This window comes from Mustela erminea, chromosome 9 (assembly GCF_009829155.1).
Source record: "Mustela erminea isolate mMusErm1 chromosome 9, mMusErm1.Pri, whole genome shotgun sequence".
NCBI classification, from domain to species: Eukaryota; Metazoa; Chordata; class Mammalia; order Carnivora; family Mustelidae; genus Mustela; species Mustela erminea.
Window position 1 is genome coordinate 10,350,003 of NC_045622.1, and position 16,251 is coordinate 10,366,253.

Below are 16,251 nucleotides of genomic sequence, written 5' to 3' on the forward strand. Positions count from 1 at the left end.
TAAAATGAATGCTAAGCTAAAAGGCCAGGGCAGACTGCAGCAGATGGTGTAACAACCACTATTACCACGGCCACCAGGAATAAAATGAATACTGGAGTACTGATCATTGTCCCGGAAGTATTCTAAGTTCTTTACAAGTGCTTCTTCATATAACATCATTATCCCTATAAAAAGTAGAAATTAAACAAAAATTAAAAGAGCTTTTTGTAAAAAAGTGATTGTCTTTAATGTCAAAGAAACTCCATTTGTTCATCCATACACATGCTTCCATTTCTAATATATGCTCTGAGAAGTACATGTTATTGCAGATAAAAGTGAATTATCGATATAGATCTATCTGCTACATTGTTTCTCTAGGGAAAAAAAATACTAACTAATGGGATAAGAAAACCCAAAGAATTCCGCTACTTTTCTCAATAAATGTCCTAGTTTAGATGTGCATATCACCACGTCACTGCCATTTTCAGAACTCTTACCACTGATCACTGCTGGTTATTGCCTCTAGTAAAGTCTGATAGGCAAGTTCCATTAACTGCTTCACAGATTCACTGATGCGGCACGTGGGCAAAGAGAAGGAATGTTGGTCCAATGTATTTTCAGGCTCTAAATTCACCACCTCGTTGTACTGAGTTGTGGACATTTTCTGTACTTCTGGCTTCTCGTCCTCCTCAGGACGGGGCAAGTCCGGCACACTTACCTTAGAATCAGGAGTAATCTAAGATTCAAACATAAAACAGAGAAGATGTATTGTCCTCAGAATAATTCAAATGCAAGCTGACAGGAGTTAAGATACTGGTGGACGTGCATGATGATCAAGTTTTGGCTCTACAGTGTAATCAAAAGATTTGAATAAATATGAAAATTATTTTGACAACTGCTTGATCTTGGGTGAGAGCATATCCTAAGAAACCAAGAATCCCCTTTACTGTACCATTCTTCCATTTCTTTTTTGTACTCTTCATATTGTTGGAAAGAGCAAAGCTATGAAACTGGCCCAAGATTTCAGGCAAATGAAAGGACCTTCAAAAATCATCTTTCTCAGACTAGACACCTAATTACTGAAGACCAGTCTAGTTTTGTGTTCTGTTGTCATTAAATTATTCACCATCAGTAAGATGTATTGGCTTAGTCTAAGAAATAACCCATTCAGGTTACCTCTACTAAACAAAACAGAACTTCAAACTAAAACCAAAAAAGCTTCCCTAACATTTATACAGAATGAAAACTCCAGGGCACCTGGGTGGCTCAGTCAGTTAAGTGTCTGCCTTCGGCTCAGGTCATGATCTCAGGGTCCTGGGATCAGGCCCCACATCGGGCTCCCTGCTCAGCAGGAAGCCTGCTTCTCCCTCTCTTTCTGCCTGACACTTGCCCTGCTTGTGCGTGTGTCACACTCTCTCTCTCCCTTTGGCAAATAAATAAATAAATACATACATAAAATCTTTCAAAAAAGAAAGAAAAGAAAAGAAAATTCCTACACTTATCAAAACCTACTGAAAGAACACTAGGCTGCTAGCCTGGAAACATCAGTGATATTTACCTTGACTTTTAACAAAGTCATTTAACCTCTCTGGACCTCAATTTTCTCATCGTAAAATGAAGAAACTGTGCTACAGTAATGGTCTTCAAACCTTGTTTTCCCAAGATGCCAGAGGGGCCGAAAACCAAAGCAAGGCAGAGCAGCAGGTCTGCTCTGTACATGCTGACCTTCTCCACAAGCCGCTAAGAGAAAAAGCTCCAGGTCTAATAAAAATGTTTATATCATCAAATTTGCCTTCCTGATCTACAAAATAATATAATAATACCCATTTCAAAGGGCTATTAAGGAGTTTAAATGAGAATATAAATGTCTGGGAGCTGGCAGTCAAATTTATGGCAAAGATAGAGAGAAGAAAAAATGTAATTATAGAGATGATTAAAAAAACACTAATGTCTGTCTGAAAAATAGTGGGCCCAAAATACACACGACCCAGTGAAATGACTTCTTGGGGAAGTTGAAGGAACCACGATGGAAGAATATAAGATCTGGACAGTTAAAATGTCAAAACAACAAAAAGTAGTTTTAGATCTTTTGGGAAAAGAGTGGGTATATATAGGGAATTGTTTAGAGAGAAATTAGATGAAAACCATTAAAGGCAATTAAATTGAAAATGGCTTTCAGAAAAAGGAAACGGAGCTTTTCAAAGTTGAGCAGTTTAGAAGATCTAACCAACCTGGGGCTTAAACGCCAAGAGAAAGAACCAGGATTGAATCTAGAGCAGTGGTTCTCAATTAGGGACAATTTTGCCCTCTGGGGGACATGTGACAATGTCTGGAAACATATTTGGTTGTCACAACTGGGAGAGGTGCTACTGGCATCTAGTAGGTAAAGATCAGGGATACAACTAAGCATCTTGCAAAAGGGCCGCCAACAACAAAGAACTACCTGGTCCCAAATGTCCACAGTGCCACTACTGAGAAACCCAGACCTAGCGCAAGCTACTGTTGGGATTTGAGCTCTTGAGGAAAATACAGTCTTAAAAAATGTCAGAGCTAGCTGAGTAGGGAGCTCAGAGATTACCTAGTTCCATTCTGTCACATTACAGAAAGGAAAATGAGGTCCAGCAAAGTTAAAGATTTAGCCCAGGGTCACAGAGCAATTCAGTAATGATCCTATTTACATCAAGAAGTTATGGGACAGGAAAGTGAGAAATACATTAATTCATTTACCAAATGTTTACTCAGTACTAAGTTTACAGTATTATGTACAGGCATTTTCTTGGTGCTGGAGATAGAACAGTAGTCAAAAGGGTAGCGGGGCGGAGCGGGGGGAAGCCCCACATGGAGTTTATTCTCTAAAGAGAAAGAAACAATAAGTAATTCATTGGGTATGTTTGTTGATAGTAAGAAATTTGAAGAAAAATAAAGCAAGGAGAAAACGGTGCAGGATTGGGGGAGGTCACAATTTTAAAAAGAGTTGCCAGAAAAGGGAACAAGTCATCCAGGTATCTGTAGTAAAAATGTACCAAGCAGAGGGGACAAGAGACTCAAAGGTTCTGCAACCAGGTGGGCCGAGCAAATTCGGAGAACAGCAATGAGGCCAGCACGTCTGCAGCCTGTAGCTGAAGAATGTAATAGCAGAGCGGGTCAGAGAGGGAATGGCAGGACAAATCCTACAAGGCTTTACAGGCTACAGTCAGGCTACTGGGTCTTTTTCTCAACGGATTTTGTGCAGGAGAATTACATAATCAAGTAGTATTTATGTAAAAATAAATAAAACCCCACAGCACAGTTGCTGGCACTGAGTGGCCTATAGCTCCTTAATAATCCAAAATACCTCAAAATGTTTTAAAATCTGTGCATCTCAAAGGGCTAATGAACTGTTTCGCTGGGTGGACACTGTAACAGGGGACCCCCAAGAAAAAGGGAGGATCGCAAAAGAAGGGAGAGAAGGAAGAAAAGCCTAGTCCCTATCGCTGTGACAGGAGAAAAAATGGCTGAGGAATTTTCTATTCAGGGACTACCTTCGTCTGTTTTACTTTAATCTAAGTAACACCTTACATTTACCAGATATTTTATATACACAAAACAAAACAAAACAAACAACCCAGAAAAGAAAATACACAGACTTACCTAAGGTCAAAGGAGTAAATTACCTTTCATGCAAATTAAAGAGCCCACTGACTTTGCAGATAATTGCTGAAAGCCTACAATGATTATCTTTTTTGTTTTATTACTTTGACTACAAAACTAGTGCCTCTGTTAGCCAAAGACATGAATTCAACACTTTCACAACACGGTATAATCTCTGGACATAACAAAACCCAATCAGGGCACCTGGACAGTTCAGGTCATGATCCTGGGGTCCTGGGATCTAGTCCCACATAAGGCTCCCTGCTTATTCAGGAGCCTGCTTCTCCCTCTGCCTCTCTCATGAATAAATAAATAAAGTCTTTTAAAAAAAAAAAATTGCAGGGGTGCCTGGGTGGCTCAGTTCGTTGGGCGGCTGCCTTTGTCTCGGGTGATGGTCCTGGCGTCCTAGGATCAGGTCCCACATAGGGCTCTCTACTCGGCGGGGAGTCTGCTCCTCCAGCTGACCTCTTTCCTCTCATGCCCTCTCTCATGCTCCCCTCTTTCTCAAAAAAAATAAATAAAATCTTTTTTCAAATAATTAATTCATTAATTCATTAATTTAAAAAAATTACACCTGTCCCAAAATTGTGTACCAAAAACGCAAGTAATGAAATCGAGAAAAATCTACATAGGTTGATATATGGTCTAATTTCAACAACAGGGATCTCTTATATTTACATGGGCTTTTCAATGTCCACAACGCTTTCATGTACACTATCTCATCTGGGCCCCACAGGTATCCTAGAAAAGACGCAGATATCAGGGCCACCTGAAAGATGAGAGAACTAACTACTGGAAGATGAATAACCTCCCAGTGCCTCAGCAACCGTCATGCTCTTTCACTCTACTAAATGTGTCTCAAAACTGCATGCCCCTTCCTAAATACAACAGAACACAAGATAACTCCCAGCACCTTCACAGTGTTGTGAATTTCAGAGGTCATTAGGTTTCTGGCTGCCACAATCACATCCTGACATTTCTTGTTAGCAAAATGAGAATTGATGTTACGGGCGTATTTCAGCAAATCGGTAGTATCTCCTTTTAAAAACCTCATCTCCTTGAGGGCATTTTCAAATTCTTCAGTAGACTGTATGATCTGAGAAAGAAAGAGAAATGGGAAAAAGGAAAAAAAAAAAAAAAGAATTACATACACACAGTCTATTCCAGTATTAAAATTTCAAATCCAATGTAGAAAATATAACAAGGACCAGCTGGTCATTTAAGTTTTACAGCAAACCAGCAGCTTGAAGGTATACATATATTAGACATTCTTTCAGCCCTAAGTTGATTAGGAATAGTACCTTCAATATAAACTTCTGATCTACTGAGTAAAAGTGGGACGAGCTCTAAAATAAATACACTTATTTTAGTGTTCAAGGAAATGCTAAAGAAAAAAAAAAAAAGTAAAATGTCATATAGTAACTACTATGGTTGATGAGTATAAAAGAACAATGGTTTTTCAAAAGGTAGCTCACTCACAAAAATATACTTAGAAAGTAAACACTCTTCCCAATCAAAAGGTAGAAAGCTAGGAGAGAAATGAAGTAACAGCGAATTTGCTTCCACTCCCTATTAATAATTTCCTTAAAGATGTCACTACACAGCAAAAGGTCTCCCAGGAAAAACAAGACACTGAGAGGCACCTACAGTCTCGTATAACCTTCTGTGGCACGTCTGCACTCACCTCTTCATACTGCTGTAACTTGCTGCTGTTAGTTGGGATAGAATAAACCAAACAGTTTTTAATGAGGCACTCGGACAAGTCCTCCCAGACCACGTCACCAAGCATCTCAGCCAATACGATCTTAGGTGTTTTTTCATTTTCTAGGTCAGTATCAAGAGGTAAATCTGAATCAAAAGAAAAACTTTTAAAAACAAGAAGCCATTCACAGTTCAGATTATGCGCAAGTTCCCTAGTTTTCTAGAATTCTTTCATTTTAGGATGGGGAAGAACACAGCACAGACAATTCTACAGTTATCTCAAGTACTTGCGTGGGACAAAGCATGACATACAATGATTACTTTATTTTCAGTGCTCAGCTGAAGAGTCTGCACTGTATTACTGCCTGCACTCTACAACAATGAAGTATTAAGCCATCTACATTACGCAGTAATCATCTACTGCTAATCTACTGATCTGATTATATGACAAGCACTCAGAAGTTCTGTATGCCAAGTTGAAACTCATTTAGAATTAAATCCCAGTTCTTTAATAATGAATAAACATCCTCTGTCATCTCTGCCTAGGATCTGCATGTTTATCCTAAGTAAAATATCAATAAACATCTTATATTACAGTGTAATACCTAACCTGGCAAACGAAATACTTCAATGCTTCTTTGCAATATATAGTAAGGTGGGGTTTTTTTTTCCCCCAGCACATTTTAAGGGAGTTTTTAAAAATATAAGATTAATTAAATAATCATTAAGAATCAGTGACCAATGTAGAGGGAAAAGGAATTATAAAAAAGACAAGCTATTTTTTTTAAAGATTTTATTTGAGAAAGACAGAGATGGCCACAGAGATAGTGAGAGAAGAGACAAGGGGGGAGGAGAGGGACAAGCAGACTCCCCGCTGAGCAGAGACTCCCCCCAACCCCCACTAACCTGGGACTCAATCCCAGGAACCTGGGATCATGACCCAAACTGAAGGCAGACACATCACCAACTGGGCCATTTAGGGGCCCCAAGAGACAAGCTATTTTTAACCTAGTTCGCATTCGCCAAGGAAGACCTTAGGGTATGAGAACCTTGAAAGAAAGTGAAGCATATTATCTCAGAGCCTTGAGAACTTTACAATGTCTAAAGTCTACACCTCCACAGCCACTGGCCACATTTTGCTGCTGAGCACTGAGGAACTGAATTTTTTAAATTTTTAATCGATTTCAATTTCAGTTTAAAAATGGAGCCTGGGTGGCTCAGTCGGTTAAGCATCTGACTCTAGATTTCTGCTCAGGTCACAATCTCGGGTTGTGAGATGGAGCCCTGCATCTCTCTCCCTCTCCCTCTGCCCCTTACCCAGCTTGCATGCTCTCTCTCTAAACAAACAAATTAAAAATAAATAAACAAAATCTTTTTTTAAAAAAATGGAAGCAGGGGCGCCTGGGTGGCTCAGTGGGTTAAGCCTCTGCCTTCAGCTCAGGTCATGATCCCAGGGTCCTGGGATCGAGCCCCACATTGGGCTCTCTGCTCAGCAAGGAGCCTGCCTCCCCCTCCCTCTCTGACTGCCTCTCTGCCTACCTCTCTGCCTACTTGTGATCTCTGTCTGTCAAATAAATAAATAAAAAATCTTAAATTTAAAAAAAAATCATTAAAAAAATGGAAGCAAAAGTGTGTGATTATAGAGGTAGCATAAAGCAGCTGTGGTGCTAGAACAGTCCGTATCCTGATTAAGGTGGTAACTACAGGAATCTATGTGTGGTGAAACTACACAGAACTACATACACACACACACACACACACACAGGAGTGCAGGTGAAATCGGAGTAAACTCTGTGAATTGGACCATCGTCAGTTTGGTGGGTTTGATATTGTGCTATAGGTACACGAGATGTTAACACTGAGGAAAATGGCAGAAGAGTACATAGGACCACTGTACATTCTTTGAATAAAACTCTTAAAGTAAAAAAAAAAAAAAAAGGAAGTAGTACAGTTTTCTGTTAAGGACAGCTTCGTTTTTTCAATAAGACTGCAACGTCACTTGAACAACTGTACCATGTAGGCAGTTACATTGTCTGTACTGCTCGTGGCTGGCACACACATCATTTCCAGAACAGCACACGAACACATCACCAATCCCGTCCATGTAAACAGATTCATTCCATTCGAATTATTTTTTTCCTATGCACCAATGTAACACTATAATGCATTTATATAAATATTTATGCATACAGCACAAGCGACAATGGTACCTATATAAACTGTAAATGGCAATTAAATAGAAATATTTATCTTATTAATCATGGTAGAATTATTTTTCGAAGTTTAAGAAAAATAACTACGGACAAGGTGTACTACCGATGCAGAATTAAGTGAAGATGCAAAAGCAAGTAGAATCATGGGAACAGGAAAGGAAAAAAAGAGAGACTGGAAGAAAATATGTCACAAATTTCACAATAAATGGCAGCTTCAATTTACTAACACAGAGCGAAACAAAAAACCTGTCCTTTTTTTTTTAAGATAATAAGGTAAACAATATTAAGAGACATTTTCGGCTAATATCAATCATTTCACCATACTACAAAAAAGTACTCTATTCTTATTTTAGTTTTTTATTAAGAAAGGGTACTGAGTTTTGTCATATTTTCCATATCTAATGATGTAACCCCTCTTAATATGCTGACATAATAAACTGGTTGATAGCTTTCTTATGCTAAACACCTCTGTACTCCTGGAATAAACAATGTCTCCTTTTTAAAGGTACTGTTGAATTTAATTTACATATTTTGTAAATGTTTCCATTTATAAGCCAAAGGTAAAATCAGTCAACAATTGTCTTTCCTGTGTGTAAACTATCATTATTACATTTTGGCATTAAGTTTATTCTGTTTGGGTTTTTTTGAGATTTGATTTATTTATTTGAGAGAGAGAAAGCTGAATGGGAGGGTCGGGGGGAGAGGGCAGAGGGAGAGGGAGAAGCAGGGTCCCTCAATGAGCAGCGAGCCCAATGCAGGACTCAATCTCAGGACTCTGGGATCACGACCTGAGTGGAAGACAGACGCGAAAGTGACTGAGCCACCCAGGCACCCCTATGCTGGTTTTTAAAAACTTAAGCAGAACATACTCATCTTTGTTTCTAATGACCAAAAGAGTTTAACACAGAATTATCTACAAACTGAAACAGACACCGAATTTAGCTATAAACTTTCTGTGCCTAATGGTGGGCTTCTTAGTGCCAAATCTTTAACAACCTTTCAAATTTCTTCTATGATTATTTGTTTGCTCAGAGTTTCTGCTCCTTGGTAAAAATCTGTAATTGAGGGACGCCTGGGTGGCTCAGTTGGTGGGACGACTGCCTTCGGCTCAGGTCATGATCCTGGAGTCCTGGGATCGAGTCCCGCATCGGGCTCCCGGCTCCACGGGGAATCTGCTTCTCTCTCTGACCTTCTCCTCGCTCATGCTCTCTCTCACTGTCTCTCTCTCAAATAAATAAATAAAAATAAAAAATCTTAAAAAAAAAAAATCTGTAATTGATACTTTCTAGAAAATCATTCATGGGAAAAGCTATGTTGAAGCCTTAAACCCCCAATGTGACTACGTTTGGAGACAGGGCCTGGCCTTTAAAAAAGCAATTAAGGTTAAATGAGGTCATTAGGGAGGGGCTCTCTAATCCAGTGTGACTAAGTGTCCTTATAAGAAGAGAAAGAGACACCAAGGATGCACTCTAATAGTGGAGAGACCAGTGAGAAGGCTGTCTGCAAAGCAAGGAGAGAGGGCTCAGGAGAAACCAAATCGGCTAATACCCTCATCTTGCACTCCCGGCCTCCAAAACTGTGAGAAAGTGGTTTCTGTTAAGTCACACAGCCTATGGCATTTTGTTATGGCGGCCCCAGCAAACCAATACAATATTCATATAAGGGACTGCTTTCTTTTTTATAAAAATGGGTTCATGCCATATATTTTATACTTTTTTTTTAATCACTTAACAACAGACATAGCCATCTCTTAAGTCAACATAGCTAGCTCTACTTCATTTCTTTCCCATAGCTGTAAAATGTATCACAGTATGGCTCAAACATAAGTTAAATAACCATTTCTCAAATGAGGCCCAGTCCAGTGTGCAAGGATACATTACTCACACACACAAACATAAAGCCTATTGATATCACTTCTGTAAAGAATTAAAAAGTGGAATACCTAGCTCAAAGGACTGCATATTTTAGATTTTACTATACATACACAGTAGTAGAGCTTCATATTATTCTCTACAAAGCACGGACAGAAAGCAATGAAGGAGACTATCGTTCCACTTTCTTGCCAGAAGTGTCTCCCACTCTCTGAATGTCGCCCTAAAGATCACAGTTCCCCTTGAGGGTGTGATTTCCATTCCTCTACTGGGGAGGGTAAGCAACACATTTTTAGGTTTATTAACAAATTGCACCTTTTCTTCCATGAGTTGCCCATTCCAATTTTTTGCCTATTTGTCTATTCATGTTCTTTTTCTTTGGAAAAATGTCCTTATACTAACGCCTTATCTGTCAAACATTTTATAAGAATTTTCTCCCAGTTCACTATTGTCTTTTGACTTCCTTTACAGGATTGTTTGGCACATGGAATTTAACATTTATACACAGTCAAATTTCTCAGTCCTTCCCTTTACGCATTCTGAGCTTCCTCAGCCTACTCACAGCTCCTAAATTTTCTTCTAACATTTTTATTGTTGTTGCTGTTGTTCCACATAGAGGGCTTTAATTCACCTTGAATTTACTTCGGCATAAGTATGAAGCAGGAATCTAACTTTGCTTTATCACACAGCCGGCCAATTTTGCCAGCACCATTACTAAATGAACTGTCTGTCCCGCTAAACTGAAATGTGACTTTGATCAAACATCAAGTTCTCATTTATCCTGGCTCTACTTCTGGACTCTTGCATTCCCTTGATTTCCTTGAACCAAGAATATGGTTTTAATCTTAAATTATCCCACGAGTGTTTCTTAAATCTTTATTGGCAATTCTCCAAATCTATTTTTGATAAGCTTTAGAGTAATTTATCGAGTTTGAAAATTTATTTGGTTAGAAATGTATTAGATTTATAGACTGTTTTGGAAGGAACTGACAATTTTATGAGACTTCTAATCCACAAAAGCCATCTTTTATTCAGGTCTTACTTTATGTCCTTCAAAGATTTATGGTTTTCTTCACATATGTCCTCCTCTTTTCTCTTATTATAACTTATCTTTAAGAATTGTGTAGATTTTGTTAGCATTATAAATATCTTTATATTTTAATATAACTGATTATTAGTGCATGAAAATGTTACTGATTTTTATATCTTCATACTGTATCTAAATAATTATTAAATTTTATACCAAAGATTTAAATTAAATATAAAGAAGAAGTATAATTTAGATTAAATTATGGGGCGCCTGGGTGGCTCAGTCGTTGAGCATCCGCTTTCTGCTCAGGGCATGATCTCTGGGTTCTGGGATCAAGCCCCACATTGGGCTCCCTGCTGGCGGGAGGCCTGCTTCTCCCTCTCTCACTCTCCCTGTTTTTGTTCCCTCTCTGTGTATCTCTCTGTCAAATAAAGAAATAAGATCTTAAAAAAAGAAACCTTTAAAAAATTAATTAAATTATGAATTTAATATGATTTATAATCATGTATGATTTATAATTGTATTAATTATAAAAGTTTAACCAGAGTCTTTTGGCTCTTATGTATGCAATTATATCATTTATACATAAATATAATTTCTTCTTTAAATAGTCATACTTATTTTAATTTTTTCTTCTTTGCATTTAGCACAACCCCTAAAAAAATAATACCAAATAATGATAGTATGCATTCCCGATTTATAACTGGTTTTAATGGAAATAAATCCTTCTTTTTTTTTTAAGGTTTTATTTATTCGACAGAGAGAGACAGTGAGAGAGGGAACACAAGGAGGGGGAGTGGGAAAGGGAGGAGCCAGGCTTCCCGCAGGGAGCCCAATGTAGGGCTCAAGCCCAGGACCCTGGGATCATGACCTAAGCTGAAGGCAGAAGTTTAACGACTGAGATATGCAGGTGCCCCAAGTATTTAATCCTTTAATAGAATGTCTGTTGTTTGCTTTTTAGAATCAGTTAGTTTTAAAACCAATCATTACTTCAAGAAAATTCAATAAAATAAGTATAACATAATTAAGTGATCTATTACATAGCTATATAATTTACTTAATCATTTACCCATTCTTCAAAATTTTATTACTTTCCAGTATTTTAGCATAAGTAACATTATGATGAACAACCTTATATATAGTTTTATATATTTAAAATTATTTCTGTAGGGCAGACTCCCATAAGTTGAAATCTCGGTTCAAAGGATTTAAACATATTAAGGCTTTTTATGTATTTTGCCAAATAAACATATTAAGGCTTTTTATGTATTTTGCCAAATTCTTTCCAAATGAATTTTCTTTTTCCTTTTTTAAAAACTCCTTTGTGAGAGGTACTTAGGTGGCTCAGAAGGTTAAAGCATCTGCCTTCAGTTCTGGTCATGATTCCAGGATCCCAGATCAAGCCCCGCATCTCAGCTCCTCACTGAGCCAGAAGCCTGCTTCTCCCTCTCTTTCTGCCCCTCCCCTGCTCATGCTCTCTCTCTCTCGCAAATAAATAAATAAAATCTTAAAAAAAAAAAAAAATAAGGGGCACCTGGGTGGCTCAGTTGTTAAGCTTCTGCCTTCAGCTCAGGTCATGATCCCAGGGTCCTAGGACCGAGCCCGGCATCAGGCTCCCTGCTCGGAGGGAGGCCTGCTTCTCCCTCTCCCACTCCCCCTGCTCGTTGTGTTCCCTCTCTCGCTGTGTCTCTCTCCATGTCAAATAAATAAATAAAATCTTAAAAAATAAAAAAAATTAAATAAAAAAATAAAAGCTTCTTTGTGTACACCTGAAATTAATATAACATTGTAGGTTAAACATAAAGATGAAACTAAATAAATAAAATTTAAAGTAATAAAAGCTTCTTTGTCATTGGTATAACAATGCTTTCTAATAAAGAAAACTTTGAAGGAAAAATACAGATTTAAAAAGGTGAAAAGAAGAGTATATAACCAAAGGCCAACATAAGAGGAAGGGCAAAAGCCCTTAGAAAGGGCTTAGGAAGCCATTAGAAAGTTTCAGAATAACTAAAATCCAAAAAAAATAGAGGAGTCCAAAAAGAACTAAGGACTCAAAATGGAATTTTCAGGTTATATTTAGATCAAGAAGATGAAGGACGGGAATGAATGCCGACTGACAGGTATCACAGAGAACAAAAAATTCCTGAACTCACTCTGATACCCTCTTCCTTGTCAAAGACAGTGATCTCTAAACCAGAGGGGAAAGAATAAATAGTAAAAGAGAAACTAGAGTCTAAAATGCATACAAAGAGATTAGAAAAGCACCTGGCAACACTAAGTAAGCTGTCTTCTGCTCTGAATATCCTAGATATAAGAAAACTTACAAAAGAACAACAGGTCTAGTACTGATTAATTTAATGGAGCAAAGTAAAATTGTAAAGAGGTCCATGCCAGAACTCCCCAGAGCACCCTCTGACTGTGACCCAGACAACAATGTCATTGCTGACTCAGATTAAACTACATGAAAGCTTGGGTGTCCATCATGCCCATGACATGAAAGGGAAAGGACAGGAAACACACTGCAAAATTTTATCAGGTAAAATTTAACAAACTAAAAAGTCAGGTCTAAGATGGGAGAGCAGCAGTTTGCATTGCATTAAGTATGACAGAGGATGTTCATTTGGATTGAGCTCAGTGAGTTAACTGTGTAATAAATAAAAAGCCTTTGGCTATACTCACAGAAGCATGGAACTGAGAATGAGGCCATGAATGCTCCCAACTATGCTGAATTAGTTCACACTATATCTATAAAAGTTTGTTCTGTTCTGAATATCATACTTTAATAAGACTACAGAAGAAATGGAATATATTCATAGAGAAGCAATGAAAGTAAGAACTTAAAACGTTATTCAAAAAAAAAAACCCAAGGATGTTTATACTGGTGGTAAGATATAAAGGAAGTAACAGCTACTGAAAAGAGTTTAAAAGTCCATCATATGTAATGGGAATTTAACATGTTCTATATATTAAACAAAGTAGAAATAGCATCAATAAAGCAGGCATTACAGAGCACTGTATTTTGAACAAATTTTTTAGACAACTACCTTGAAGATTCAGTTTGCAACATGGAGGTTTTGCTAATAGTATTTACTACAGATACAGGAGTCATGATTTTTAAAAAACGAACAGAACTCCATACAAATCAGAGCTGCCCAGAGGCAGGGCAGAATGCATCAAGAGGAAGGGACCTCCCCCTCACTAACAGTGCTCAGGCTGGCTATGTGACCCGGAGAGACTCAAGCATCTGAGATCTCTAGTTCCTTCCAATCCTTGGATACTTTGTTTATTTATATGTATGTTTATTTATACCTATGTATTATTTCCCTAAGTGAAGGAACAAGAAAACTACCTTGGATTTCTGCAGTTTACACAAGTCTAAAGACTCTTTTTTTCCTTCTCTGCTACTGTTAAAACTAGAACCAATTCCTTCCTTTACACAGAAATTATTTTACGTAAATAAACTAAATGACTGCCAGGAAAGCATATAAACAACACCAGCATTTTTTAACTTTTTTCTACATCAAGAATGCTTGACTATTCAGTAAGACAACTGAGAAAAGCATAAAGAAGGTAGTCAAAATAAACAAATAAATATTCTTTAAAAAGAAGGTAAATCTCGGGAGCGCCTGGGTGGCTCAGTGGGTTAAGCCGCTGCCTTCGGCTCAGGTCATGATCTCAGGGTCCTGGGATCGAGTCCCACATCAGGCTCTCTGTTTGGCAAGGGAGCCTGCTTCCTCCTCCCTCTCTGCCTGCCTCTCTGCCTACTTGTGATCTCTCTCTGTCAAATAAATAAATAAAATCTTTATTAAAAAAAAAAAAAAAGAAGTTAAATCAAGTAACTAAAAAACAGTATTAAAACACCAGAAAAACTTTAGTAGTATGACAGCTGAAAAAATTATTCAAAGAAATATAGAAATTGGTTATTTCAATCATGAATATATAAAGATCTAAACCACAGCCTAAAATGGAATGTAATTTATTTATGTTAAATCTGGTTTGTTTATATCAGATTAATGGAGATTTTCCTACTGAAATACATAGAACTTGATTCAGGCCGCCTAGGGGGCTCAGATGGTTAAGCGTCTGACTCTTGATTTTGGCTTAGTCATGATCTCAGGGTTTTAAAATTGAGCCTGTACTGGGTTTGGAGCCTGCTTAAGATTCCCTCTTTCTTTCTGTCCCTACCCCCACATCTCTCTTTGTCTCGCTCTCTAAAAAACAAACCAAAAAACAATACTTAGTTCATCTCTGCTTCTCCCATAATTAAAGCAAGAGTCCCAAAGTGTGATGTTACTAGAAGTCCACTGAGAGAAGTATATCCTAAAATTCAACTAAATATTACAAATACAGAATCTGGGGTAGCACTGGTGACCCTATTTTCAATATAGGGAGGAGAATGAATGTAAAGCAGAGCAGGAAATAAGCAGGTGATAACTTTACTTCTTTGGCATCATTTACTCACCTCCAATTCCTCCAAACATCCTTATTAGGGGTATTTTTATCTACTTTAAAATAATGTTTACTTTTAAAAACAATATCCACTTTTCCCAGACATAAAAATAGAAAGCACAACCTGGGAGATACAGACCTAGAAGTTGTTTCTGGAGCATTTCCAGTACCAGTCTGATCTTCACAAAAACCTCAGACGGTGACGGATGTTCCAAGTCAGTCATCACAGATTCAAAACGAATAATAATGATGTTGGGCTGGCTTTCTATAATGGCATGAAGGGATGGGCAAGATGCCAGAGGCCTAAGGATATACTTCAGCAGCATCTGACCTGAAAAATGTATGAACATTCATCACAAATCACTGGAACAAACTTAAAAAAAGCAAGCATGCCCCCTCACCACCAAAAAAGATCTTTGAACCCAACCATAAAAATACATATCCCGTGACATCACACACCACTAATGAGTGTACAGATTTTTATTTAAATCATTTAAAAAGTCAAATTAAATAAATAGCAGTAGCTAGTTTATAAAAAGGAAAAAAGGAAAGTCAAGAAAGGATCCAAGCCCTTAATAAAAAGGGTAGTATTTATGAGAATTCCATCTGATGAATCTTAAGGTCAAACCCTAGGATCCACCATCAATATTATCTAGAGAATATTTTATAAATCTCCCTGTCATTCCTTTAACACTAAACATTCTGAGATGTCACGAAAATGAAACAAAGTAGTATGCCTTACCAAATGATTTAAGCTTCATTTGTAGCTCCCCAAGAATAGAAAATGCCAAGAGGACAGAACTGATCGGTGGTACAGGTGTCTTCTCTTCCTTCTGAGACTGTTCAATGCATAAATGAAGTTCTGTTTGCAGGCAAGATTCCAAGTTGCTGGTATCTAAGAAAAAGGAGGAAAACATCAGCTGTCTCAGCAATGCAAGTTATTTCCACTTCTACTCCTCAGAGCTCATTCTCTACTATGATTCCTAAATATGTGGTTTTATTACAATACACTTCTAATGTAACCAAATTTTAATTATGACATACATGTCCTTGGCATCACTTTAAAACAGGAAATGACTGTATATTATATAGTCATATTCACAGAATGTGAATATTCATATTGGTATATTCACAGAATCAAACTAGGTGCAAAAGCAAGACGTGCCTAATAAATGGCTTATTAAATAGGTATTGAACAGAGGTAAGGAATGACAAGTAAGGTCCTCGTTTCAATGAAGACTTCTTTTTAATGTTTCCTTGAGTACAGATAAGTGTCTGCCTAGTAAGTTTAACAAGAAGGGTGTATTATAACAAAGAATTAACATGCCTGCTATCTTCTCTTAATTTTATTCTGCCTGCAAATAGAGTCCAAAATTGT

The 16,251-nt window shown here is 37.6% G+C and overlaps 1 protein-coding gene across 1 annotated transcript in view; it reads right to left on the reverse strand.

Moving 5' to 3' along the window:
- Positions 1-16,251, reverse strand: part of ZW10 (zw10 kinetochore protein) — a 32,656-nt gene that overhangs the window by 8,241 nt on the left and 8,164 nt on the right. Inside the window, exons 6-10 of the mRNA XM_032358503.1 lie at positions 15,616-15,768; positions 15,013-15,204; positions 5,294-5,457; positions 4,523-4,705; positions 477-715 (exon numbers count right to left, since the gene is read on the reverse strand). Of these exons, the coding sequence (XP_032214394.1) occupies positions 477-715; positions 4,523-4,705; positions 5,294-5,457; positions 15,013-15,204; positions 15,616-15,768 (931 nt within the window). The remainder of the gene's footprint in view (positions 1-476; positions 716-4,522; positions 4,706-5,293; positions 5,458-15,012; positions 15,205-15,615; positions 15,769-16,251) is intronic.